At 49.2% G+C, this 26,548-nt stretch overlaps 12 protein-coding genes across 12 annotated transcripts; 8 read left to right on the plus strand and 4 right to left on the minus strand.

Annotated features, from left to right (window-relative positions):
- Nucleotides 1-873: 873 nt before the first annotated feature.
- Nucleotides 874-2,557, plus strand: AtWU_02322 (cytochrome P450; the record flags this gene model as incomplete). Its single annotated transcript, XM_035497436.1, has 5 exons — nt 874-1,418; nt 1,472-1,615; nt 1,669-1,768; nt 1,827-2,001; nt 2,109-2,557. The coding sequence occupies 5 exons, from the start codon at nt 874-876 to the stop codon at nt 2,555-2,557; spliced, it is 1,413 nt and encodes a 470-aa protein (XP_035353329.1).
- A 367-nt stretch (nt 2,558-2,924) lies between these two features.
- On the minus strand, nt 2,925-7,715 carry AtWU_02323 (ABC bile acid transporter; the record flags this gene model as incomplete). Its single annotated transcript, XM_035497437.1, has 4 exons — nt 2,925-3,643; nt 3,693-6,468; nt 6,524-7,327; nt 7,392-7,715. The coding sequence occupies 4 exons, from the start codon at nt 7,713-7,715 to the stop codon at nt 2,925-2,927; spliced, it is 4,623 nt and encodes a 1,540-aa protein (XP_035353330.1).
- A 2,650-nt stretch (nt 7,716-10,365) lies between these two features.
- On the plus strand, nt 10,366-11,493 carry AtWU_02324 (fungal specific transcription factor domain-containing protein; the record flags this gene model as incomplete). The annotated part of the gene is made up of 1 exon (XM_035497438.1): nt 10,366-11,493. One exon carries the CDS (start codon nt 10,366-10,368, stop codon nt 11,491-11,493), a length of 1,128 nt encoding a protein of 375 aa, XP_035353331.1.
- Nucleotides 11,494-12,047: 554 nt separating this feature from the next.
- On the plus strand, nt 12,048-12,798 carry AtWU_02325 (cupin domain-containing protein; the record flags this gene model as incomplete). Its single annotated transcript, XM_035497439.1, has 3 exons — nt 12,048-12,404; nt 12,498-12,563; nt 12,634-12,798. The coding sequence occupies 3 exons, from the start codon at nt 12,048-12,050 to the stop codon at nt 12,796-12,798; spliced, it is 588 nt and encodes a 195-aa protein (XP_035353332.1).
- A 772-nt stretch (nt 12,799-13,570) lies between these two features.
- Nucleotides 13,571-14,725, plus strand: AtWU_02326 (phosphatidylserine decarboxylase family protein; the record flags this gene model as incomplete). The annotated part of the gene is made up of 1 exon (XM_035497440.1): nt 13,571-14,725. The coding sequence occupies one exon, from the start codon at nt 13,571-13,573 to the stop codon at nt 14,723-14,725; it is 1,155 nt and encodes a 384-aa protein (XP_035353333.1).
- A 1,647-nt stretch (nt 14,726-16,372) lies between these two features.
- On the plus strand, nt 16,373-17,544 carry AtWU_02327 (glycoside hydrolase family 16 protein; the record flags this gene model as incomplete). Its single annotated transcript, XM_035497441.1, has 2 exons — nt 16,373-17,172; nt 17,241-17,544. 2 exons carry the CDS (start codon nt 16,373-16,375, stop codon nt 17,542-17,544), a joined length of 1,104 nt encoding a protein of 367 aa, XP_035353334.1.
- An 830-nt stretch (nt 17,545-18,374) lies between these two features.
- Nucleotides 18,375-19,642, plus strand: AtWU_02328 (NmrA/HSCARG family protein; the record flags this gene model as incomplete). Its single annotated transcript, XM_035497442.1, has 5 exons — nt 18,375-18,417; nt 18,479-18,690; nt 18,751-18,901; nt 18,981-19,313; nt 19,383-19,642. 5 exons carry the CDS (start codon nt 18,375-18,377, stop codon nt 19,640-19,642), a joined length of 999 nt encoding a protein of 332 aa, XP_035353335.1.
- A 442-nt stretch (nt 19,643-20,084) lies between these two features.
- On the minus strand, nt 20,085-21,225 carry AtWU_02329 (glycoside hydrolase family 28 protein; the record flags this gene model as incomplete). Its single annotated transcript, XM_035497443.1, has 2 exons — nt 20,085-20,543; nt 20,596-21,225. The coding sequence occupies 2 exons, from the start codon at nt 21,223-21,225 to the stop codon at nt 20,085-20,087; spliced, it is 1,089 nt and encodes a 362-aa protein (XP_035353336.1).
- An 826-nt stretch (nt 21,226-22,051) lies between these two features.
- Nucleotides 22,052-22,340, minus strand: AtWU_02330 (uncharacterized protein; the record flags this gene model as incomplete). The annotated part of the gene is made up of 2 exons (XM_035497444.1): nt 22,052-22,214; nt 22,282-22,340. 2 exons carry the CDS (start codon nt 22,338-22,340, stop codon nt 22,052-22,054), a joined length of 222 nt encoding a protein of 73 aa, XP_035353337.1.
- Nucleotides 22,341-23,265: 925 nt separating this feature from the next.
- Nucleotides 23,266-23,926, minus strand: AtWU_02331 (RING finger protein; the record flags this gene model as incomplete). The annotated part of the gene is made up of 3 exons (XM_035497445.1): nt 23,266-23,410; nt 23,508-23,723; nt 23,799-23,926. 3 exons carry the CDS (start codon nt 23,924-23,926, stop codon nt 23,266-23,268), a joined length of 489 nt encoding a protein of 162 aa, XP_035353338.1.
- A 648-nt stretch (nt 23,927-24,574) lies between these two features.
- Nucleotides 24,575-25,258, plus strand: AtWU_02332 (uncharacterized protein; the record flags this gene model as incomplete). The annotated part of the gene is made up of 1 exon (XM_035497446.1): nt 24,575-25,258. One exon carries the CDS (start codon nt 24,575-24,577, stop codon nt 25,256-25,258), a length of 684 nt encoding a protein of 227 aa, XP_035353339.1.
- Nucleotides 25,259-25,842: 584 nt separating this feature from the next.
- Nucleotides 25,843-26,283, plus strand: AtWU_02333 (Hsp20/alpha crystallin family protein; the record flags this gene model as incomplete). The annotated part of the gene is made up of 1 exon (XM_035497447.1): nt 25,843-26,283. The coding sequence occupies one exon, from the start codon at nt 25,843-25,845 to the stop codon at nt 26,281-26,283; it is 441 nt and encodes a 146-aa protein (XP_035353340.1).
- Between the last annotated feature and the right edge of the window lie 265 nt (nt 26,284-26,548).

The following is a 26,548-nucleotide window of genomic DNA, read 5'->3' on the forward strand; positions in this document are numbered from 1 at the left end:
GGATCGGAGATATCTTTGATCTTCTCCATTATCTAATGCGTGATAAGGAGAATAGTATCAGGGGCTAACCCTGTAGGATTCTCGAGGTTGAACTCAATAGTGAAGCTTATCAATTTACGGAATCGAAGATTGACCTTCGATTAGGTCAGGTGCTTGTTTCAGTACTGGAAAGACGTCATATGCTGAGTTGTCACTATTACATGATATTCCATCAGTGTGTGTAAATGGCAGGAGTACATGAAAATCTTTCAGATTGAACGAGGTACATATCTTGAATAAAGTATAATTTGGTGTATGAAATTCAGACCGGGGTCTGATACGCGGGATATATATTCCTCATTCAGCCTAGAACCGCAAGGGGGGCTATTCAAAGTTTCCTGATAGAGCATCAGGCATATATCTGTGCAACCCGGTTGATGAGCTAGTGAGAAGGTAGGCCAATGAGAACGTACCAACATCGGAAATATTTCGCATATAGATTTTATCATCTGCTAAGAAATGTTGTAGTAATCTGAAATTGACTCTGTTGTGCCTCGACGACCAATCCAGAATAATCTGAGTAGAGAAATTATATCACCAAGATTTCAGGAACTGGCTTGACTCGTGATAATAAGCAAAGCAAGGGACAACGGTTATGATAGCACAAATTTAGTCATCAGAACAGACCTTTACCTTTCGTTTGTTTCACTCAATGAGCTGGACGTTACACTGTGGAGGCCATGGGTTCTCATTAATGCGTCCAGCTTCCGCCATCCACTATATTAGAAAGGGGTGAAAGATGGATTCCTTCACTTCTGAGCAGGCTTATATATTGCATGTCGATTAAGGGAAGATTGACAGACCACGTAGAAACCACGCTTCACTGAGCTCACAATGGCAACCGCAGAACTAGCGACAGCAGCAGCAGCTATAACCCTACAAACCTTCTTGTCTCCGATCCCAGAAGTCTCCACTATAAAGATACTAAGCACCTACATTCTCGTGAACCTTGCAGCTGTAGCCTGGTCACTGAGAGCTAGCATTTTAGCAGACATCCCTCCACCACCCAGTATCGCATGGCTCAACCTCGTCTTCCTCTCCACAGCAACGTCATGGACAGTGATCCATCGGCTATACTTCTCCCCGCTTGCCTCCCTACCCGGACCCAAGCGTGCAGCAGTATCTAGACTCTGGGTAGCCAATCAATGTCGCTTAGGGCGCTCTGCCGCCTATCTGGAGGAAATTCATGAGGAGTACAATGCGGACATTGTTCGTGTCGGGCCGAACGAAGTGTCAATTATAGATGTCGAGGCTATCCAGGAAATCTATAAGGGCCAATATCCGCGAGGGTATTTCTATGAGCTTCGCGCTAGCATGGGCGAGAGAAACCTGAATTCGGAGCGAGATTATACGCATCATGGCGAATGGAGACGCTTATGGTAATCAATCTTTATGCATCGGTCAGTGGTGGTCGCGGTGCTGACAGTACTAGGGAGAAAGCTCTTTCTGCCAAAGAGCTTGTGAATTACGACGGTCGCTTGCAACATCATGTGGAGAAGTTTCTTCGGTTACTCAAGAATAGTGAGGGAAGAGATGTCAATACTATCAAGCTAACTGAGCGTTTCCAGGTTGATGTGTGAGGCGCAATCCACAGTAAAAATGATTTGCTTCATGACTGACATCGACTAGTATAATGGATGTGTTTTTCTCAAAGGATAGTCAAATTCAGGATAGTGAAGAAGATACCTTCCTTTCAAACTTTGTTCACAAGTATCTAGGCGTAGCTGGGGTCAGCAGCATGGCTTTCTTCATCTTCTCGAGTCTATTCAAGTCTAAAGCACTTCTAGGTCATTGCCTGTCTGCGGAACGTGGGCGAGATCCTTTCATGCTTGCCCAGCCCACCAGAAGCGAAAGCATTCGAAAGGGAAATAGAAGAGATAATAAGTGAAAGACGGATGAAGGTAGCGCCCCAGAAAGATTTCATCCACCATTTCATCACTGGTGGCCCTGCAGGGAGACATTGTACGCACAAAGAAGTCATCTCGAATGCCCAGGTAGCAGTGCTCGGAGGGTCCGACACGGCATGGTCACAATGAACCAAACGCTGCGATATCTTGCCACAAACCCAGTGGTACAAGCGAAGCTCAGAGCAGAACTAGATACCACATACAACGCAGGCGCTGAACTGACAGTCGAATCAACCCGCAAGCTTCCATATCTCAACGGAGTCCTAAATGAGGGTCTCAGACTAGGCAATCCAGCTCCTGTCGGGGTACCCGTGAAGACACCCCCTGGTGGTCTTCAGTTTGGGGACACGTATGTTCCTGGAAACGTCGAGGTAAAAGTACCCTTTCGGGTTACGTTGACTGACTCACGGTGGTTCCCCAAGGGGGATCGCTTCATCCCAGAGCGCTGGACTGGAGAGATGCCGGAGCTGGTTCGCGATCGTCGAGCCTTCACTCCCTTTGGCTATAGCGTGCACTCGTGCGTCGGGAAGCAGCTGGTTACGAATGAGTTGAAGATTCTTATCGCGAAGACTGTTCATGAATTCAACATCTTTGCCAGGGGATCAGTATGATGAGGATAAGTTCGTTGAAGGAACAAAGGAGTACATGGGTGCTCTGCTCCCGTCGCTGTACTTGAAGTTTGTTCCTAGGGTGGAGGGGAGACGTGCAAGTAGCTAAGCCGTGGGTGAAGATGTGTTGATTGCTACATTTGTGGACTCCAATTACAACTAAGATGTAAATGCGATGATTTTTGGGGTAATGTATTCGGATTAGTGACACAATTCACAGCAGGATCTACTAGGACAATTAACTTGAAACTGTAATTGTAAATCTTTCTTTTTGTTAATGCAAACAAGAACTTCAATGGTAGCTTACTAAATGCACGACAAGATCTAAGGAGCGGCAAGCATCAACAATCTAAACGTTAATGCTCATGGTTTATGACCCCAAAATCATCCGTCTCAACTCCTCTGTCTCCCCACTTTTATTGACCATATCCTGGAAGATGCCATCCTCTGTTTCTACCAACTCTGCAGGGCTTCCAAACTCTGCTGCAACACCATCCTTCATGACCAGAATGCGGTCAAAGTCGGCCACTGTACTGAGACGGTGAGCAATCACCAGCAGCGTGGTGTTCGTGAATGCCTCCCGAATGGATCGCTGGATCAGAATATCAGTCTCCATATCCACCGCGGAGGTAGCCTCATCGAGAATGAGGATCTTGGGGCGGGATAGAATAGCGCGCGCCAGACAAAGCAGCTGCTTCTGCCCCTGTGATAGGTTCGACCCGCCCGAAGCAACAGGCGAGGATAAGGACTGGAATATGTTGGTGTTTCCGATCTGCTCGGAAGCAGCAATGGTGGAACTAGCACCAGACTGATTACCCTGGTCGTCCTTCAATAGTGGTGTGCTACTTCCGGAGGGGATGAGGTGGACACGCGCCAAAGCTTCTCGGACTTCCTGGTCGCTGTATTGATTCAGGGGGTCGAGGTTGGACCGGATGGTACCGGAGAATAGAACAGGGTCTTGGGGAATGATGGCTAAGCGGGTACGGAGATCATGAAGTCGGATGTTGGCAATGTCGACTCCGTCGATGACGACACTGCCCTTGCGGGTGTCCAAGAAACGGAAAAGAGCAAGAGATAAAGTAGATTTGCCTGTCATTGTTAGTTGGATAAGGAAGAGGAGATGCTGCAGGCAACTTACCAGCACCTGTCCGGCCGACGACCCCAATTCTTTGGTTCGGCTCCGCAGTGAAGGTCAACCCCTTCAGGATCGATGGTAAACCTTGAGCGTAACCGACTTCAAGCTCGTCAACCTCTATTCTACCCGTCTCGGGCCAGCTGGCCCTAACGCTGGCGCCGTCTGGGTTCTCGATCCGCAAGTCTCGATACTCGAAGATGCGCTCTGTTGCATTCATGAACAGCTCAACTCTTGTCGAAATTTGGATAGTGAAGGCAGTCAAGAAAGTGAAGCTCAGTGCGAAGGAGAGGGCAAATCCAGCCAAGCTTGCATCGATACCTGGGGTGTTTATCACGAAGGCAGCCACAGTGGCTGGAAATAAAGCGGCCACAAATCCTACGTGAAGATGGAGCCAGCTGCCTAGATAGCAAGCATACCATGTGCAGGCGGCGTAAGTGTCGATGAGATCGTACATCCGTTTATTGAATTCTTCCGTTTTGGCAAATGCTCGTATTGTGGAAAGCCCAGTCAAGGATGCAGCAAAGTGTGATATGACCGGCGACTTGCTGTTGGATTCAATACGCCTGATGTTTCGCGCAGCAGCAAGGTAGCTCCGTGCTATGTAGGCGCAAGATGCCAGTAGCAAGATCGCAACTAAGACCATAAACGGGGAGATGAGAATGGCTGCAGCCAATATACCGACCAATTCCCAGAGCGTGATGGCAAAGTAATAGAACATCTGCGGGAGCTGTGAGTCCAAAAGGCCGAAGTCTCCGGTGAAACGGTTCAGAATTCTTCCCGTGGGAACTGTGTCGAACCATCGAAGAGGTGCATAGAATACGCTGTGTAGCATATCTTTGAATATTCTCCGTGATGCACGGACGGCTCCATAATACAGGTTGAATACCCGGCTGACGGCAACTATCACTGACAAGGTCGAAATGACGCAGTACAACCCCAGATAGAACCACAGACTCCGGTTCTGAACGTTGATCGGGAGACTGCTTGACCTGGCCATACAGACTGTATGCGTCGAATAGCCTGCCAACTGTATCTGCGGGTTGTTGTGTTGAGGGCATGATGTATACTGAGTCACCCCCTGCTCCTCGCCATAGGCATCTGCCCAGATCCTGATCCAGTAATTCCGAGCCAAAATCAATCCCTGGAACAACGCGAACAGACAAGAAAGGACTATCCAAAATGACCATCCTCCGGTCGCTTTAAGATACCCGGAATAGACTGACATCTCGACGCGACCCGTGGCTCTCTTCTCTGCCTCAATAAGCTTCTTCGGGGGGGGCTTGGGGGCAGTAGGAGCAGAGGCAGCCGGCACTGTAAGTTCCTCTTCTTCCTCAATCAAGATCTCCCTGTTTTCTGGTTCTTGGATAGAATCGAGTTCGCCATCCGCCTCTAGCTGGTCCACAAAACCTGCGTGTTTGAGAGTTCCGTCAGCGGAGAGACTAACAGCATATTTCGCTCCGGACAAGGCAAGCGACACATGGTGAGTGGCGACAATCCGAGTTCTGCCCACTGCGAGCTCGCCCATTACTGCGTTTTCATAGACATGCTTGCCCACATGAGCGTCGAGAGCGCTAAAGACATCGTCCATGATGAGGATTCCAGCGCGTGAATAGATGGCACGTGCCAGACTCAAACGCCATTTCTGTCCGCCACTGAGACTGATTCCCTGAGCGCCGACTTCAGTCTCATCACCATCCTCGAACAAGGCCAGATCGGTTGTCAGTGCACATGCTTGTAGCACCTTCTCATATCTGACCGGATCAAAGGGTAAACCAAAGAGGATATTGTTCTTGATCGTGGCATTCTCAATCCATGGAGTTTGGGAAACAAAGGCCATAGCCGTTGGCAGGATCCAGTTGCTCGCAGTTGCCTTGTTATCGAAGCGCTCCTGGGGACAGACATCTCGCGGGACATGGACGTAGCCACCCAGCACCTCCACCTCTCCCAAAATAGCCGCCAACAGTAAGGACTTTCCCGATCCCGTCGGGCCCGAGATAATACTGAGAGCGTTGTTCGGAAATACCAGGTTGAGATTTCGCAATGCGAAACGGTCGGCTGCTGCATCCTGAGCATCGCAAGGGAAGGTCACGGATGCATTATGGAACGAGATGACCTCTCCCGGATGTGTGTTTTCTTCTTGCTCTGGCGCGCGTAAAAACTTGTCGATTCTGTCGGCACTCACCTGGGCGGTGATAACAGATACTAACAAGTAAGGGATCCGCCCAACAATACCCTCAAGCTGGAGGAATAGACTGATCGCTGTGAACGCTACAGAAGGTAGCAAGCTTCCGTGAATGTACGAATATGTCGTAAGAGACAAAGCCGTCAGGAAAATGGGCGTAAATTCCGAGGCAACCGTCATGTAAATGTTATCGAGCCTGCTGCTCCACAGAACTGACAACTCCTCTTCACGTACAGTTTCGAGCTTGTCTGACCACACATCTTCGGCAGCGGAGAATTTGATTTGTCGGATACCATGCAGAGCTTCCGTAGTCATCGTGGTGCGTTTATCCCGGATGTCCATCAGGGCCTTCTGCTTCCTACCATAGCGCTTCGCTAGGTATTGGTTGATGGGGAAAAGAACCACAATACCTAGCAGGCCAGCGCACAAGCTTTCCCATCCGATGAGAAGCCACAAAAACGCCACTGTTACCAGCATTTTACCGATAATGTTCACACACTGGGAGCTTTCGGACGCAAAAATGGCGATTTGGTTGCAGTCGACCGCGAACATATTGATAATGTCTTGTTCGGACTTGGAGGGGCCATCCTGGCCCGACTGCGAGTAAAGAGCCATCAGTAAGGGAAACACACAAGATTCAGGGCGCTAATACCTCTTCAATCTCGCCTCCTTCAGCTTTCGGGGGGTCGGTACTCAATTTCTTTCTCAACAACTTACGATACACCAGCGAAGTCAGAGTCGACCGTAAGGCAACGACGATATAGCCTTTTTCCCACCACATAATACGCGAGTCCACCAGGGTGGAGCTCAAGGTGGCGATCCCAATCATCAGGACATATTTCCAAGCAGTCGGATCACGTACGTCTGCATTCTCTCGTGACTCCATGTATTGAAGAAGTTGCAAAGTTGCGAATGACGGCCCGACGTCGAAAAAATTGGAGATGAGAACCGCGGCCCATTGACGCAGAAGCTGGAGCCGAAACTGCCAAAAGATGCGGATCCACAGAGGTTGGGCGTCTGTCAAGGCCATGGCACAAAAATCGGTCGCGGCCTCCTTGGAACGGATAGCATGATTCATAGTCGGAAGAGCTTCAGATTCCAATGCTTCTTTGGCACCTTCTGACATGATCTCGGGAGCCCATTTGAATCTCAAACGAGTCCAGAGGCTGACGGTCATCTCTCGGTCTATTTCCTTGCCGTCATGGCCGAAGACCGCCGGGCGCCGTTCCACGCACCATATACCCGCGACCAGGGCCAGAAGGGTAGGCAGCTGCACTCCAGTCAGGATAGTGGTGACGCTAGTTCTACTCGCGTCGGAGACAATTTCGCCAGCGAGGACGGAAAAGGCAATAACCCCAATCAGAAGGATTGTTGGCTGTTTCCATATCACGCTGTCGAATTTCGCAACTGGGTGTGTCTGGGTGAGTGAGTCTGCAAATTGCACCAGCAAAAGTAGCTATGGAGTGTCAGCAATCCATTCCTAATGCAACCTCTCCGGTAGTGGTGGAATGTCGACGCACCCATGCTGGCGGCAGCAGCCAGATTCCCAGTGAAGCGGACCCCTTTGTCTCATGAATTCTAATTGCCGCAACGATCAAATTTGAAAAAGCCAGGCCCAGTCCACACAGACTCAGCAGAAAAATAACGATAAAAGGGCGTTGGTTTGACAATCGAGTGGTGGATTCTTTTGTGGCAATTCCATCTTTATCCTCATACCGAATGTCGTCGGGGTTTGCGTGTCTCCACCTCGCGTTGATCAATCTCTTGGCCGGCGAAATGGTCCCCAACGAAATCAGGACAAAGAGAACAACCGCCGCCTCTCCGGGGGCGATGGAAGGCACCATCGTTCGGACAGGATTTTTAGGGTTGGCGTTCTCTGGGTCGAGAATGGCAAGAAGAAGGGCCCTGGGTTTTTAAAGAAAGATGGAGAGAAGATGGCGAGCTAATTTCCTTGTGCATGGCGAACGGACGGCGCTACTGCAGTCAGCGAATACGATTAATCTGCCAGTGATAAGCCGCTCCCCCGCGCGTTGCCTGTCCGGGACTCCGACGGAGCTGAGGTGACTCAACGCGGTCGAAGGATGCCGATAAGAACCTGGATTTGCTCGGCATGACTCAAGAATGGATAAAATGAGTAAAATCTGGACTCTAATGGAAAGTGAGGCAGAAGCGGAGATCCAACGGGAAGAAAGAGAAAAATGCCGGGATATTCTGGCCGGCCATGTGAGGGAATCGCGCTGATTGGCCAGCTCGCGTCCGTTTGCGCGTTTCTCTCGCTGCCTGGGGCGGTCAGGGCTTTCGCAATGAGCACCTTCAATGGCGATAAGCTTGCAGGGAGCATACCTCCATTAAAACTAGCAGTAGCCAGGTAGGACGGTCGATCCGAGCATCACACAACATTCGGTGTCACCTCTTGCTATGAACCACGGCATAATAATACCGTGGTCAGTAGCACCTCTCTCTCCGCTCGGTGCACGTCCCCCCCTGCTGCGCCTTCATCTCCTCGTCATCACCAGTCACCAGATCATTTCTTATCAGTTAATATAGAGCTTTAATAATCTTCATGTCCCAGGATATATGAACTGTCACCTCCTCCTCAGTGTGGTATTGGATAACGACAACTGTAATTTCCTCAATTCTCCGGGCGGTTCATCTCGACCCTCAAATCACCGGAGCTGTTCAGCCTTATCACTCAGATACCCCGCTAATGCCAGCTACATCTTCGGTTGGGACAAGCTTCGCCTAGCCTCTTGGCCGTTCCTGTCCTTCGTGTCTATAACGACGATCGGTTTTATACTCGTCCCGACTATGGTCGGAGCTGCGGTTACGCATGCCTCCTAGATGATACTCGCTGCGTGTCGGAGATAAGCATGCTCATATATTTGCCACCTCATACCTTGTACATGCTCAAGACCTGTGGGCTCTTCAGGTCAGGGATGAAGGCACGGGTTTCATCACGTTTCCACTAAGGGAAAGTGGTAGTCATACAGGGCAGCTTCAATATTAAGACATTACTTCAGACTACTTACGCATTGCAAATTCACAGATCAGCATACAGGAGGTTGCTATGAGAAGATCTTTTGCTCTTGTTCTGGTGTCTAATGAAGGCTGTCAAACCTACTTCCCGAATGCTATCGATCTGTCTAGTCTAGTCCCCACCCCTGAAGCCAAATTAGGGCCTGCATCTGTGTCCCCACACAAGTAAACAACAGAATGGGTGCGTGCGCTATCAACACAATTAGCTACTGTAGTCTTGTCGCCAAATTTTTCAGTCAGCGCACGTGAAGGTGCTCCTCGAATGAAGACACAGAAGTTTATCTTTTCTGCTTAGTATATATTGTGCGATCATGATGTCTGGGTCACCGAGGTGAGTTGAGACTGCTAATCCCAAGAGGGAATTGCACTTCCAAATCACATTTCTATCTCGCGTTACTTGTTGGAATTGGTATACAACTGTTCTGCCAATTGGCCAACTGGCGACCGTAGCTGCCATAAGCTGAGCCCACCTGAATATTGTCATGATGAACTACGTGAATTTGCATTTACACTAACCACAACATCTCTTAACTAGCAGCAAGACATCCTTATTAAGCCTTACCATTTCTTACAAATCTCCCTCCATCATCATGCAATCAGAACCAGAAATTGCTGTTCTCTATGAATAATACGCTCAACTCCCACAGGGTTCAGCAAATGGGATCCACCGCCCCGGTCCCACCCGAAACTCAAATGTCGCATCGACCTGCCGTTCCGCAAGCCTTTAGCTCTTGCGCTCGACTGGGCTTACTTTAAAAGATGAAAGTCGTGCAATTAAACTATGATCTCCAAAGGATCTTCGTTGAATACGCGTGAACGGCCGTCATGAATGAGCAGATAAATAAAAACAAGAATAAAGCATCTTTCAGGTCTCAGTTCGGATGTACGAACTGCCGACAAAACAAAGTCAAGTGCGACGAGAAAAAGCCGATCTGCACCCGATGCTGGGAAAAGGACCTACCATGCCGGACACTATTCCGGTTGAAATGGGAATCAACTTATCGAGAACAGGGTATCGCCTTTGGCAGGTCTAAGCTGAATCGGAGGCCGATTGATCAGCGGAAGGGCCCAACCGGTACTCCAGGACTGGGTTCAACTTTTCCAGAAGACACTACATGGCTTGCGACTCCGACTGTTCAGTCTTGGACTTTTGTAAATACCGATTTTTCCTCGATCCGACGACTTTATGCTGATGAGCAAGGATGCGCCGAGCCACATCTTCTCCCGGCAGTCGATGCCAGAACAGTCCTTGGAGAGTTGGGGCCTCGTGAGCCAGTAATGTCATCAGCACAATCGCCACCCCTTTTTGACCTGTCAACGAACATACGAGAAGCGATGTTACAGAATTTACAATCGCCTCTCTCACTATTTCCGTCTCTAGATGACCTGGGAAATCAAGTACTGTTCGACTATTATGTGAACCAAATATGCCCCCGAACAGTACAGAGCCCTCTGTCCATGTCACCCTTTGCATCTGTCATTCTTCCTTACTGTGTATCCGCTCCGCCCGCAGTCCTGCAGGCCATACAGGCGCTGGCCGCCTGTCACTGGTCCCAAAGCGATCCAAGGTATAGCGAACTTTCTCTGCGACTGAAGGCTCGGGTCTTGAACCATCTTCGACATCGCCTCAATACGCATCCCAAGGATATAGTCACAGAAGACCCCGAAATCCTGGTTATCATGATGTTCTTGTGCTTATATGATATTGTTGATGACTGCAACCAGCAGTGGATCATACATCTCCAAGGAGCAAAAGATATCATTCGACTACGCCGGCGACAGCAAATCGCGTTGAAAGGGGCCAATCAAGATGTACAGCAAGACGCAGTATCATCTTTCACTGAGCTTTTCTTTGCTTTTCAGGATGTTATGGGGCGAACTGCCTGTGGAAAGGCGGAGCTTTTCGGGTCAACCTATTGGCGGGACGAAGACATAACCATAAATACCTGGATGGGCTGCAGTCCTGCTCTTGTATCTATTCTTTTCTCGATCATGGATCTGAGTCGGTCTAGACGGCAAGTCATCTCCGAAGAAGGTCACGAAACGTTCAACGCCAGAGCCGCCAGTCTGATCAACAGACTGAAAGGTATCAAGCAGGAGTCGCAAATCGATGGCGACAACCAAGTAATCCAGAGAATTGCCGAGCTGAAAAGAGTGACTTCTATTGTCTATCTGAACTGCGCATTGTATGGTTTGACACCATCCGACTCCATCACCAAGACCTACATCCGCAGGATATTGAAAGATATTGTCGAGTTACTTGCAATGGAACCATCCTGTCAGGTCGTCTGGCCTCTTTTCGTCGCTGCTGTGGAACTTGATCCTCTCGACTTTGCAATCATGCTAGATCCGGATACCGGGAAGATGACGGACGGACGAAGACTTGTCTTGGAATTACTCATGAAGATGAGCAAAAGCAGTGTTTCTAGTGTAACTCGAGCGCGTGTGGTTATCGAGCAGGTGTGGAAATCTCGCGACTTTTGTTTGTCGAAGTCTTCCCGGGAAAGGTCACCAGCGTCTATCACGGATCTGAATGACTGGGAAGAATATGTTATGCCTGTTAGTGATGCTTTGAGTTTAGCGTAAGCGGAAATGCTGGGAAAAGTCTTACTTATTCACATGATTATATCTTGTGATCTGTTCTTCTTGTACTCTGGTCCGAAAGACATATAGCACAGTACAGGCGTATCAGGGCGAGCCCCAGAATAGCGACCTTGTTTCTCGACAGTCTCTTCCATCCGGGTCAGAAGGATTAAAGAATCGCAAAATCCCCCGCCAATAAGTTCTACAATCTATGCCATATAGCACACTGGCTAGTGCCATCCACCTCGGATCCCTGCATGCGGGGTATTCTCACGGCTCGGGAATGGCATGGAACAATCGGAAAGACACTCCGCATGTCGGAATGTATTACCGATAACCATTCCACTAGCAGGTTCTGTATACTGGAGTTAGTTCACCCGCCGACCCTATAAAGCAACATCCGTTACTGGAGAAAGATTGGATCATACCCAACTTTGAGCTCCCCTTTTCCAGGACCCTTCAATCATCTACTTATAAATAGACAAACTACTTCTCTAAAGCTCTCATCACCCTTAAATTGCAAATCAACGTCACATACCCGTCTAATAGAAAAGAGAATGCTCGTCAACAAAGTTATCCCCGGAACCCTCACCGTCCCTCCAACAATCCACTCCCCTAACTCAACCCGTCCAGTCCTCGTCTACAGGGATGCCTTAGTCGACAAGACGCCCCAAGGAGCCTCAAGTTCCATATACCAGTCTGAATGGGTGTATGGAGGCCACTGGAAAATAGCAGAAAATACGCTCGCAGCCGTCCCTCACTACCACTCCATCACCCACGAGGCGTATACAGTTCTACACGGAACAGGAACATACCGGCTTGGAAAATCTCCCCTTGACCCCGAAGTCGATGCAAATGGTGAGGAGGTTGGTGTCGTGTTCACTGCTCGCGCGGGAGATGTTTTTGTGTTCCCTGTATGTTTCACCCCTAGTCTGCCCCTCTCTAAATATGAGTGGAGAAATATAAATCAAAAGACTTGCGTTACTGATAGAGCTATGTCTGTGTAGGCCGGTGTCACCCATTGCGTTACAAATACTTCCGACAATTATGAAGTTATTGGATGGTATTCGCTGGTAAGCTGCTACTGCTGCTGCTAGTTGAGGCAACATGTTGTTTTGTTTCGAGTTGACTTACCAATGGCAGAATGACAAGAATTCCCGAGAGCAGCCATGGGACTACGAGGAGGCGCTTGACTCCCCGGAGGAAACGAACAGAAAACGTACGATCTGCGATTCAGTGCCTACGCCGGCTCTTGATCCCATTTATGGAAATGAGGGACATTTATCAATTGTCTGGAAGCGGGACTGAGTGTTTAATTGTCGAGCCTGAATGATAGCTTGGGAAATTGATCAATATCATCTGTCTTCCTCGGAATTGCTATCCGTACATTGGATACTATCTTCACAAAGTCGAAGTAAAGTTGACATCTCCATATCAAATACATTTAGTCGTCGATTACATCCGAGTCGGCGCAGCTCTTCTTGCCTTGACAAGCGAGCATTGACATTTAATTTGAGCTCTGCTATTTTCCATGAACCTAAGCGTGGTGACGTAAAATCATGTGAGTATCGCGCCACAAAAAAGGTCAGTTGTGTTACATGAAATCCTGTACACTTTGTCAGTCGGACTAGGTTCTCGTGTCAGCATTTTCCCGATCTAGTATTCTCAAATTTCTCGATGATACCCACTTCAAGAAGAACTCAACATACCAGAAGCAAAACATAGGCTGGTTTATATGGGAGGTTATTGAAGCTGGAGACATGATTGCTAATCATAGGGAACCCTGCATTGCTGCAGATAATTGACATAAAAAGAGACTAATGAAGTAGAATGTACTGCTTACTATAAGGCTCGAGCTCCGGCGCAACGATCGTATTACCTCAAACTGTGTCCATCCATGGATGAAGGGCGGGGTTAAAAGAGACTCCTAGCAGGACCGCATGTGTTCCACATGACAGAAGATTTGGCATAAAACCCCATCAGCACTCTAATTTAATTTATCAACTCTTCGTTGACAATTTAGTATCCTAATCCATCCCTTAAACCATCACACGGTACCCCAAGCTCCACTTGCTTCATCATGGACTTCACCAAGAATGTTATATCGCAGACTACATCCACCAACCTCAACACAAGCATCAAGGCCTTCAAGTCCTTGATCGAGAGCGACCCCAAGCTCTACAAGCTCACCACAGAAATGTTTACGCAAACCCGCCCTGGAGATCCAACAATCCCTAGCAACCTCGCTACTTTCATCATCCAGTTGAACAGTCTTGTTCGAAGTGCGCCCGTATTTTCTACCCAACGCTGGGCCAGCAGCCCCTTGACCATGTTCATCGAGCCATACATTCGCACGCCATCCGGATACGAATTCTTCCTCAACGCAAAGGTCAACAATGCCTTCCATGACATCCTCAAGGACTGGGGCAAATTTCTCCGCAGCCCAGAATCAGCAGCCGTCCTAACCAGCGAGCCTAATGGCTGGTTCAGCCCCGATGCCCTCGCCAATATGCGCGATTTCGAGAAAACATTCGTATGCGACCCAAGAAAGCCCCACTGGGGGTTCACTTCCTGGGAGGAATTCTTCAACAGAGAGCTCCGTAAGGGTGCCCGACCAATTGCGGAGCCAGACAACCCCGGTGTCGTTTCTGCTGCTGTCGATGGAGTCACCTATAAATTCGCGACCAATATAAAAGCTAAAGATGAATACTGGCTCAAGAATCAGCCCTACTCACTCGAAGACATGCTCGATGGAGATCCGATCGCGGGGCAATTCGTCGGCGGTACGGTTCTCCAGGTATACCTTGAGCCTACCGGCTACCATCGGTGGCATGCGCCCGTCTCGGGAGTTGTCGTCAGAACTCTGGAGATACCTGGGATATTCTGCCCTGCTCAACGGGATAATACGAGCCTGGATGACTGGGTTTCCGAGTCCCAGGGCTATGCCGTGCATACGGCTACTAGACACCTGATATTCATCGAAACTGAAGATAAAGTGCTCGTGTGCTGCTTATTTGCGGGTATACTGGAACGTGGCTCGTGCGAGACGACGATGCTACCTGGGGATAATGTAAAGAAGGGCCAGGAGCTTGGAATGTTCCATTTTGGGGGAAGTACGCATTGTCTCATTTTTGGGCCTCAGGTCAGGGTTAATTGGAACCATATGGAGGATATGAAGGTTGGACAGGAGATAAGCCGGATATCTCTGGGCAAGTCTGGTGGGGTATCTGAGTGAGGTTGCAATGTACCCCAAAGCTTTCTTTGTACCAATCTGAGCGTCTAGTCTGGTTCTGGAAGGTTTGGTCAACTTAAGTGATTACTGAATGCTACGAGGGTACTATGCCTTTCCTTCTAGCCATCACAGGTTCAGAGAGCCATGGGTACTGCTACTTTTTCATGCCAAACTAGGTGTTAATGTGAAAACTGGCAGGTTATATAATACTACCGATGCTTACTTGTATCTTGGTGGACGATGGCCTTGCTTTGAATGAAATCATAAAGAGATTAAATGGAGTGGTTCTCCTAATAAACGCCTATCTCGCTATCTATTCATTCCAAGACATCGTTTTCGTATTTGTGGGGTACTACAATGGTTAGTGGAACCTTATGAATTTACAGGTACTTAACGGCTGCTTCGAACATATCTGTAGAGACCGATCAGAACGCTCTCTCAATATGAACAAGAAGAACTTATTACGGCGATAATGCGATCTGCCTCCAAGAGCGGATGTTTCACCTACTCGACGTTCCAGAAGGGCCAAGCCTTCTGGCACATGCTTGTGCAAGAACTGTAGGCTGACAGCGCTCCAATTTGAGAGACAAGCCTTTGGATCAGGCTCCCAAATTTCCAAGCAGCCCCTGGATAGCCAACAATTGCAATCAACCAAATTAGATCCGACCCTATCAAAGCAGCTTCCCGGAAAGTGGCAGATCGACTAACCCTATCCCGGTCAAGCTTTGCGCACTAGCCCGCCAAGCTCTGACTAATCGGGAAATTCAGCTTCCTGTCTGGGAATGGCACCGGAAAATGTTTTGCTTGCTAGTCCGGATAGGGGCTGGTGGTGTGGATCCTGATAACTCGAACCGGCAACCATCCCCGGGGAAGAAGTTGCTGGCCCGAATAACCCTCAACAGCCAGTTGTCATTAGTGCTCTCTCCGAGTCAACTCGCCCCCAGGGACCCCCAAGTTTAATTGCGAACTCCTGTAATCTTGCTGCGATGGAGTTGTGTTGCTTTAATTGGATCGTTCGACTGCATATCAGCAGATCCCCAACTCGCTTGCAACAGCATTACTGTCGGATGGCTCGGACCAACCGCTCAGCTGTCTCCTGAGCAGAGGCGAGAGGAAAAATCTTCCTCCTCCACGACACGAGCAAAACCAGTTTTCATGGGTGAAAAAAAAAGACCCAGGTGGAGTCTATCGTGGCTACCAATAACCAGGCTCGACGAGAGACACCGTCTGGTGTCCCTTTTTCAGGGACAAATGGCAGATTGCCCCTATTTTTAAAAGTTGGGTTTGGGCCCTTGCCCCTGAAAGCTGCCTATAGTGGGATTAGCCCCCGCCGATGCCTCGGAGACTAAGTGCCGACTCGCTCCTTGATTGGCTGCCACCATCTTTGCTTCTGTGCTATCGATAGCTTGCTCGCTAGAAGCCAAAGAGGCACTTTTTTTTTATCTCCAGCGCTATAACTCCGTCAATGGGCTCCTTCTCCTTCCTGCCGGCCACGAGCCATGAACCTGAAACCATTCCTGTCATCTCTCCCCCAGGACAGCCACGAACCCGCCCATACCCATCCCGCACCCAAACCCACCACCACCTGAGTCGGGTCACCCCAGACTCTGACCACCAATTCGATTACCACGCCCTCACAAACCCGCCGTCATGTTCTATCTTCGCCATGCCTGGCTCCTAGGGGCGCTAGCCGGCCTGGTGGCCGCCGATGAAACCGATTGCAACCCCATCAACAGCACATGCCCCGCCGACGCGGCGCTGTCCACAGAGCACACATGGTGGTTCAACCAGACACTAGATGACAAGCTTTGGGATATGCAGACGGGGGAGATAGAGTACACGTCGGAAGGAGCAGAATTCAGCATCAAGACGGAAAATGCCTCCACCTTGTTGGTGTCGAACTTTTACATCTTTTTCGGTGTAATGGAGGCACATGTCAAGATGGCCAAGGGTGCAGGTATCATCAGCAGCGTGATCCTGCAGTCCGATGACTTGGACGAGATCGATTGGGAGTGGGTGGGATACAACACCAGCGAGGTGCAATCAGACTTCTTCGGAAAGGGAAACACAACGACAAGCGATCGCGGTGGCTACCACGCTGTATCGAACGCAGATACCGAGTTCCACAACTACACTACTTACTGGGACAAGGATCGTCTGGAGTGGTGGATTGATGGCGAACTGAGGCGCACGGTCAACTACTCTGAACCCCTCACCGTCTATGGCAAGAACTACCCCCAAACGCCGTGCAGAGTCAAGGTCAGCAACTGGCCTGTGGGTATTGCGTCGCAATCGATAGGAAACATCGAATGGGGTGGTGGTTTGGTCAACTGGACCGACGTCCCCTTTACTATGACGGTGCAGAAGATCCGTGTCCAGGATTTCTCCTCGGGCAAGGAGTACAAATACATCGGTCACAATGGCTCTTATGAGAGTATTGAGATTGTTAGGTAAGTTCTTTTTCGCTGATGTCTGTCAGATAGGTCAAGGACATTAATCTAACTGCTCTTGTCTATAGTGGAAACTCCACTGCCGCCAAAGAAATCTCGAAGAAACCCGCCGAGACGCTTTCCCAGAAATGGGACAAACTGGGCACAGCAGCCCACATTGGCGTCTACTGCGGTGCTGCTGCCTTCGCTGCTCTCTGTATCGCCGGCTTTGTCCTTTACTTCCTGCGCCAGCGTCGCCAAGGTCGTCTCGAGCGCGCTCTTGGTGAAGGTCAGGGTACTGCCGCGGACCCGACCGAGATGGAAACGTACAAAAAGCAGTGGAGACAAAGCGACTGGACGGCTCGTCGTGGGTACCAAGCAGTAGGACAATAGCCTAAACTGTGTTATTCGCCGGTGGTGTGCGGAATGTTTTACGATGGGTGAAGCACGTCGATTTGTTCTCCTTTTTGTTACCTTTTCTCCTTTTTTACCCATACTTGGATACCGACTGTCTATTGCGAAACACTTAGATTTGTTACGTTATTATTTTTGAGATACATATTGAGCGATTTAATGCGTGGTCTATTTATTAAGACTTATTATTCATATTCGTGTATATAGACGGAGCGGATTATCGATCATAGAGCAATTAATGTACATTATTGGGAATATACTACCATCAAATTTTTCCTAGTACGCAATCCAGCTGGATGCACAGACAGCCAGATCTCGCCCTGAGGACAATTTGCTAGGTGGCGGCACTCTGCAGACATAGCCACACGATACATCCAATGATCTACGCTCCACTCTCATGCAAGGAGGTTAGGTTTGGTTTGCTTGCCACGCAAGAAACTATACCCGGTTTTGCGCGTCCGACTGTCCAGACTACTGTACCTGGTAGGTAAGTCGAGCAGGCTTGTCAGTCCCCCTCGCTTAGCAGGCACATTGTCATATGATAATAGAATTCCATGCTTTATCCCCATTTACATGGACGTCCAATGCGAAACCACTGGACTGGCTGGACTGTAAATGAGACAATCCAACAATCTAGAAGTATGCACCAAGCAGGAGCGGTGAATAGTCCAGGCTCAATGGCCATCTGCAACGTCACCACCCATCTGCTGTATCGCTAAGACAGATATATACACCTCATATAGTAGTAACTATCCCCAATTCCCACATATTCTCCCATCGTAGAACCCAACAACTCAACCCACTCAACCATGACAATCGAGACCAAAACCATCACCGTCTTCGGTGCAACCGGTACTTAACCCCCCTTACCCTCCTCTCCTCCATACCCAAAACTAACTATATACCCACCCAGGCCGCCAAGGCAGCTCCGTTGTGCGCTCGCTCGTACAAAACCCTACCTTCCACGTCCGCGCCATAACCAGGAACCCATCGTCGAGCAAAGCCAAAGAGCTGGCTTCTCTGGGCGCAGAGCTAGTCAAAGCCGATGGATTCAACCGACAGGAACTTCAGCAGGCGTTTTCTGGTAGTTGGGGGGCGTTTGTGAATACGAATTCGGAGGATCCGGTTTGCCCTACTTCTGTTTGCATCTGGCTAGAGTAATGATACTAACATGAAAGAATTTAGGAGCTAGAAGCCAAAGGCCTCAACGACGCCGACCTAGGCAGCAACATCATCGAATGCGCCGCCTCATCTGGCGTGCAGCATCTAGTGTATAGCTCCGGTCTTGCGATATCAGAAATGACCAATGGGGCTGTGAAATGTCCTGGTCTTGATTGTGAGTATTACATACATCCCTCACTAAGTTCATAAAACATTTAAATCAAGTTTCCATTGACTAATAAATGAGAACACAGTAAAAATCCAAGTCGAGCGACAAGCCTACACCACGAAGGGCTTCAAAACCGTAACTCCCATCGTAGCCGCCTGGTTCATGGAGAACTGGCTCGAGCCAGACTACGCCGACTTATTCGGCGGATGGCCCACATTTCCCGATTCTGAGGGTTATCTAACATACAAGACGCCCTTCTGGGGCGGGAAGGAAGATTTCCCCTGGATCAGTATGAAAGATGACTTTGGGGATCTGGTTCATGGGGTTTTTGTTAATCCGTTGCGGTGGAATAGACGGCTGATTCAGGGGTCGAGTGATATTGTTTCGTCGGCGGAGGTGGTGAATACGTTTGTTTCTGGTAAGGTTTTACTTATCATTATCTTTTACGTGATGAGTGATGAGTAGATGCTGACGGTGATGGGTATAGTGACTGGCAAGAAAGCCCGGTATGAGGTTCTAGCGGACCCGAACGACATGAATACGAAAGGGGAGTACTGGCGTGAGCAGGAGCGTGATGTTTTTATCTATTCTCAGTTCAGGGATGGGGAGTACTTTGGTAATGGACCTACGGAAATTCAGACTGCTGCGGTGTTGAAGAAGGCGGCGTTTAAGGCCAAGGGAGGGAAGGGGAGGGAGACGCTTATTACTGTGAGGGAGTTTATGGAGAGGGAGTTTGCCAAGGTGTAGAAGAGATGACTATACTATGTCAGAAACTGGATTATGCAGAGTTACTTGCGCAAAGACACAGCTGGCTGTCTTTATCCCTTGCACTTCTGGCGTATGCTTTATGCGCGGGTTGGAGTAGCGGTGAATTTGCTTGCATCGTAATTCAGCATACCATCCTGATTTACCAAGAGAACTACCTGCAACGGAGGAAGGCTAGGTAGGGGTTCCTGGAGTCTAGTATCTGCCGAGGAACTTGGTTATATGTGGCTGAAGGCAGGTTCTCTTAATCGAGTATTTGATCTATAAAGTTATGCGATAAATAACATTGTATAGAGCTATACACGCAGCCACCACTGAATCCTACTAGACATTGTCTCTTCTCCTCAACACTAATTCCAAAACCTATTTGACCCCTCAAAGCAAATGAATGTTAGCAAGTGCTACAACCAACCAATCCACCGACCTAGCAAGAAGCCACCGAAGGGTAGTTTTTGCAAGCAGTAGATTTCTTTCCCCCAGTAACCTTCACATCGTCCCAAGTCCAGTCCGAGCAGCTACCAGATCCGCAAAGAAGATAGATATCAGTAGCCTTACTATCCACAGTACCAGTCACGCTCTCCAGCTTGACATCCGTAATAGTGACACCGTTCGTGGGCTTACCCGTAGGCTTGCCATCCTCGTAATCCTGCTGGATAACGACGCCGTAATCGGAGATACCGGACATAACAATGTTGGAGTACGTGATCTCAGACACGGAACCAGTGGCACCAGAGACGGTCTTAATTCGGACGGCGTTCTCGGAATTGCTCACGGTGGAGTGCTCGATAGTGACGTTCTTGACAACGTTGTTGGAGCGGCCGCCGACAGAACCGATGGAGAGACCGTGGCCGCCAATGCAGGTGCCGCCGGTGAACCAGATGTTCTATAGAATATTAACATACATGCAAATCAAATATATGTGCAAAGCTGCTTACCTCGCCAGAGTTGACCGCAAGACAGTCATCCTGGTTATGGACCCACGGTTTGATGATATTCACACCGACGGAGTTACCAACATCAAACGCATCAGTGTTGTGTCCACCCTGGGTATCACCGTCCGCGTTGTTGATGGTAATGTCAGTCAGAGTGATGTCATCTGCCTGAACACTGAACGCCATAAGGGGGGTGTTCTTGATATTCAATCCAGTAATGGACGAGGAGTCAAGGCCATGAGCGTAGAAGAACTTGGGCTTCTTCTTTCCGCTAGTCCCTTTGCCGTCCCACCACCGCGCACCGTCGCAGTTGATGAGATGGCCTGAGGCACCAGTGACGGTGATATCTTTGCCACTCATGGAGATCAAGGGGCCTGCCCATTCTTCATAATCGAAGGTCGTGGTGCCCTCGAAGATGACCTTCGTACCGCTGGTGAGACCGGTCAGGTCGAGGGTGGTTCCAGCGGGGACTTCGATGTTGTCAAGGGTGATGGTAGAGCACCCTGCCTTGCCCGCTTTGGCAGCAGCAGCCGTTTTGAAGGTGCAGCTTCCCCGGGCTTCGATGGGGGAGGCAGAAGCGAGGGTGGCGCTGGCGGCTAGGCCGTAGGCCAGAAGAGAAGCAAAGGAGTGCATGGTCAATGATAGCGATAGAAAAAAAGGACAAAAAGAGTGTAATCGGTCTGATGCCAAATGAGTGTAGGATGATGAGCAAACTCACCTCAGCATCGGCAGGCTTGAGGTTCTTATAGTCACAATTTCAGCGCATCTCTTCTGATCGGAAAGTCATAACTGCCGACAGCCTCTGGAGAGATGCTGGTCCAGGGTTCACGTTTCACATTAAGATGTTGTCTCAAATGTTACCTTTTTTTTAATGAACTTAAGTTCGACATGGTGGGCAACTAATATATATGAGCCGTGGTGGCTGATCAGCCGACGGGGTCCGCGGGTGACCGAACAGGTTCGCATGTCGATGAAAAGAACGCAAAATGCCCTCTTGAGCGTAACATTATTGTCAAGGTGGAAAGACAAAGACAGATTCATATATACCGCTGACTCAAGACATTGACAAGCAGTACTATAATTCGCCTTCACAAACAGCCATCAGTCCTGGAGGAAACGGGTGTCATCGTAGGCCTTGGGATCCAAGCCGGTTCTGCAGTGTACGAGTACGAGATGGCAGCTATACTAATCCCAGTAAGGCTGTAGCTCGATATGCAGGGTCTGCGGCATTTATGGTGCCTTGCAAATTCCACCAATGAATGATTCAAAAAATCACTCTGTGCCAGATCCGGAGCGTGATCGGCTAGTCACTCTGTAGTTAGTATTAATATCAGAGATTCGAAATGAAACTAGTGCAGCGTCCATCCGTTCCTTCGACAGCTACATCGGGAATAGTGTGCAAAGCTCGCTAATCAGGGTTGAAAGCTTGCCGGCAATAAGCAACCTGGAGTGGGGCCAGTCAAGGAGAGGAAGGAGAAGACAGGAAAGGAGGAAGCCATTGGCCAACGGTGAGCAAATCCGGCAGACTACACTGGTCACGCAGTGAATAGGGGGCGGTTCGTTGTAGGAAGTGCACAATCTCAAGTTTTGTCTTTCGATACAGCTTGAGCAGGATTTTCCACCTGCAGCAACATTAACATGGTATTCTCAATCTCTGAGTGATGCTATCAAGCGCAAATACTGACCTACCTTTGATTATATCCAATCCTCAGCCAGAATACACAGTAATCCTGGCGCAAAAAGGTCATGTCTAAAACTGGTATATTGAAGGCAAACGGCGCCCCTTAATTCCCCTGCTGTTGCAGGCGATCTATATTGACCCGTTTATTACTCTTCACAAATTGCACACCGGATAACGGCTTCGCTCTAACGCTCCTCCCGTCAGGTTGTAGAAGCAATCTATGTCGAGCATTCTTAGCAGGTAATCCTCGCGGCATCGAAATTACGCAGCCGTCCGTCAGGCAGGTCAACTTGGGTGTTATTCCCTCCGCACTGAATGTCCTCCTAGGAACGAAACGAGTAAGGTCCTATTTAGGTTGGCTTTAATAAGCGGTTATCCGGGCATTATGAAGAGTTAGGAATCATACCACCATACAAACGCCAAACCAACCACTCATGCGGACTTACAACCCTGTAAATTGCAGTAATCAGTTGCTGACCGCGCAGAACGCGAGCACCGCGTCTTCCATCAACTCATTGTATGTTTCTGGATGTTGAAATAGTCACCAATTACAGATTCAACGACACTGTTGAGAGCAAAAAGCGCGTTGTGTGAGATGTAAATCTCGAAGGGGTAGAGGAGAGAAAGCGGGAGAAGTGAGGATTGAGAGCCAAAGTCACGTTGTCTTCCAACTAAGGCATACATTGCTTACAGATTATCGCTTGCGTGAGGCTTCCTATTACCGGCTCTTCAACAGAGTCAGCCAGCATTCAAGTCTTGGGGGTAGCTACGAGTATACTTGGACTCGACTAATCTGGTTCCCAAACAACTTTGGATGATAATGCTGCGACTGGTTTCATACAGTGTTTGACTCACTGTAACTACTGTAATCGAATGTAAATACACCATGATGCCTATGCACATGCTCGATAATATGACACGATACAGCTCAAACACCCTTGTGGATAGTCCTCCAAGCAAATTCCATAATGACAGCCAGTCCTTGGTAAAGTTCAAGCGAAGAACACCCGCCAGCAAACGGGACACGCATTGTGATACTCAAGAAACCAGGTCTCAAGGCACTGTCGATGAAAGACATGCTTACAGGGCAATGCATGTATCACATCTGCTTTGTTCACGGTTTCGAGGCATATTGCACTATATTTGCCGACACAATATCTGTTAGTGTCTGCTTGGATAGGGTCACGTTCAATCATAGCAATCGTCAGAAATTGAATATGAAGAATGGACCAACCAGATGCTACTTTCCCAATCCCTACTTAATAACGGACTCCGTTCATGACAGACAGTTGAGGTATACCACGAATCATAGCGCTTGAGGGGCGCGACGCGGTTAAGGGATTTCAGGCGCTGGAGTGAGTTCCAAGCGGCTGTATGGTCCGGGGTTGTGGCAGGCGTAGAGGTGAAGTCGAGAGTGCCATAGGCAATACAGTAGGATTTCAGAAGAAGACTATAGCACCATGTTATCCAATTTTAGTACAGCTTCTATCAGATAGGAGGAGCGAGGTAGAAGCTGGAATTATACCAGATCGCAGTGATTATGTACACGCTCAGACACAGGATAAGAAGGATTTGGAGTTGAAGCGCTTTGTCGGGAACTGGTGGTTCTCCGGGTTCTGGGTATGGAGTTTGTTCCGCGCCTGGCTCTGCCATTGTTTTTGATTGCTCCCCTTCTGGGATTTCTACCCTGTATAGTACGAATTGCTTAGGGTGTCTTCAAGGGGATGAGAGCGAGGAATATATCGTTCCATAGGGAGGTCCATCAATATAACAGGCCCGGGGGACATGGTCTTGCGGCCGAAAGAATGCCGAAATCAGAGAAATCTCACGAGGATGTTGAAAGAAAGAGGAAGGAGGAAATGCGGGGGGAGAGGGTTTTCTGGGGGGGTGGAGCATGGGCCGACCATGAAATAAAGCCAGCCGGGTACCTTCTGCCTTGTGCTTCCAGGGGAGCATCACAAATAAACTTTTGGTGTCTGATCCCACTAATCATGGCAGTAAGCCAGGGTGGTCATAGTGACGCGCTCATTTCCAGCTGTCAATGCAGTAGGAGCCTGTTGTTGGGCATTTACAGTATGCAGAACAGTCAGGCCACATGGTAAGATCCTCGTCTCAGGCAGATGGAGGAAGATCTCCGATATCAGCAGCTATACGCACCACGCTAATTAGACTTTCTATAGCCACGTCTAGGCCTCTCCAAATAATCTAAAAGCATGACAGGCCCATGAAAGATCTTCGACCATAACTACTTGATTCCTTTTTCGATACTACACCTTCACCTCAACAGCCAAAGATCCCATAATGCCTCCCAAAATTCCCGAACACCTCTATCACGTCCTCTTAACCATCACTCGCCTCAACAAGAACCCCAATAATCTCGTCGAAATCCTCCGTATTCCTGGAACTTACACCAGTCTACTCGCCGCCAAAGCCGCGGCGCACAGCTGTCTCTACGACGCCGGCTACGAGCGTGACTTCTTTCCAACCTATGAAACCAGCGCCCACATTTTCGAACAAGAGAACCTGCCCGATCGCACCGGACTTGCCATTTACGCCGTTGCGCCAGACGGCACCACCTTCCGCGTCCGCATCGATACCACACAGAACAAGCTCCAGCTGACCACCGATCTCGACGATGGCCGTATCTCTATCCCGCTATTTTACGTCGTGCAGGCGAATGTAGAATATGATGCCATCGAGGGGGAAAGTACAGTGCGGGAGGTGATAGTGCAGGGCACATTTACGGATTACATGCAAGCAAGGGAGTACGCGAAGGGAGTCTTGTTGTCGGAGAAAGATGGCATTCTGAAGGGCAGTTATGCGGCGTATGTGGAGGCCGGAGAGGGGGAACGGGATTGTGGATTTGGCGAGAATGTGGTAGTGCATGCGGCGTCAGATTATGGGGTGAACTATTTGGTCAGTGTAATCCGAAATCAGGAATTGGGCAGTGTGAGTTTGGCGGAGGCGGCGATGAGGATTGGTTGATTTGACGTTGTGTTCGGCGCTGTACCTCCATCTTTCCTAAGTAATATCCACTCCACGTACGTCCTATGGCTCTTAGAAATATCCACTTGTTCACTGTCTCGCACCAGAATCTTCTGGATACGACAGTCACAAGCCTACTACCATCATGCCACCCGGCATACATTTCCAGGCGTGGAACCTCATCCATGGAACCGCACCCCCCAAGACCACCTTGACTGCCAACCCCACGCATCCCCGGATTTCCACTTAGTTTGGGACCCATATTCAAGACCCATCTCTTGATGCATGTCAGAAAGCAAAGGAAGGCGCATGCTCTCTCTAGGAGTTTCTATCCGAAAAGACCCCGCGCGAGCCACCCGCGTACAAATGACAGCATCTCCCCCGACCACGCCATTCCAGTTTGCACGTTCCACCGCATACAATAATGTACAAATAAGACAGACCATCGCCAAGCAGCAATAACCATCACGGCAAACATACCAACAATGCTCAAACAAACCACCCACCTCCTCAGAACAACCCCAACCATCACCAGATACCCAATCCACCATCTACGAAATCTACAAACAACAACACCAAGAGCAATGTCCCTCCTGCCACACCACCCCCGTCCCGTCCCCTCCCTCCTGCGCGCCTTCACAGACCTAGACAACTACCTCACTACATCCACCGCTACAGATTCCCTATTTGCAAATTCTCCGCGCTTTGACCTCCGCGAAACCAAAGATGCATATATCCTAGATGGCGACCTCCCCGGCGTCAAGAAAGAAGACGTCACAATCGAGTTCACCGACCCCAGCACGATGAACGTCAGGGGTCGCACTGTACGCAGTTCCGAGGGTGAGGATGGGAACTGGTGGTTCTCCGAGCGCACGATGGGAGAGTTCCGTCGCTCATTCAGTTTCCCGGCCAAGGTGGATCGGGAGCATGTGGATGCGAAGTTGACGGATGGGGTATTGTCGATTCAGGTGCCGAAGGTTGGGGGGGAGGTGGAGGAGGAGAGGAAGGTGATTGATATTAAGTAAGGGCTACTACATTCTTGGGGGGGAGAGGGGTTGGTTGTGTGTGTATGATGGTGCTCATGTTAGTTGCGTGTGAAGGAAGGAAGATATTAGCGGTATTTGTTTTAGCTATTCATTGGAAGGCTGGCTGATATCCAACAGTGAGAATGGACATTATGCATGTTAGCGCTATATATATCATTTATAATCTTTCTTTTGATAACACTCGACGATTTATTGTAGGTGAAACAATTCGGATAATCTGTAGCGACCTACCATGGTATGAGGG

Source organism: Aspergillus tubingensis (genome assembly GCF_013340325.1).
Source record: "Aspergillus tubingensis WU-2223L DNA, scaffold_3, whole genome shotgun sequence".
In the NCBI taxonomy this organism is placed as follows: domain Eukaryota; kingdom Fungi; phylum Ascomycota; class Eurotiomycetes; order Eurotiales; family Aspergillaceae; genus Aspergillus; species Aspergillus tubingensis.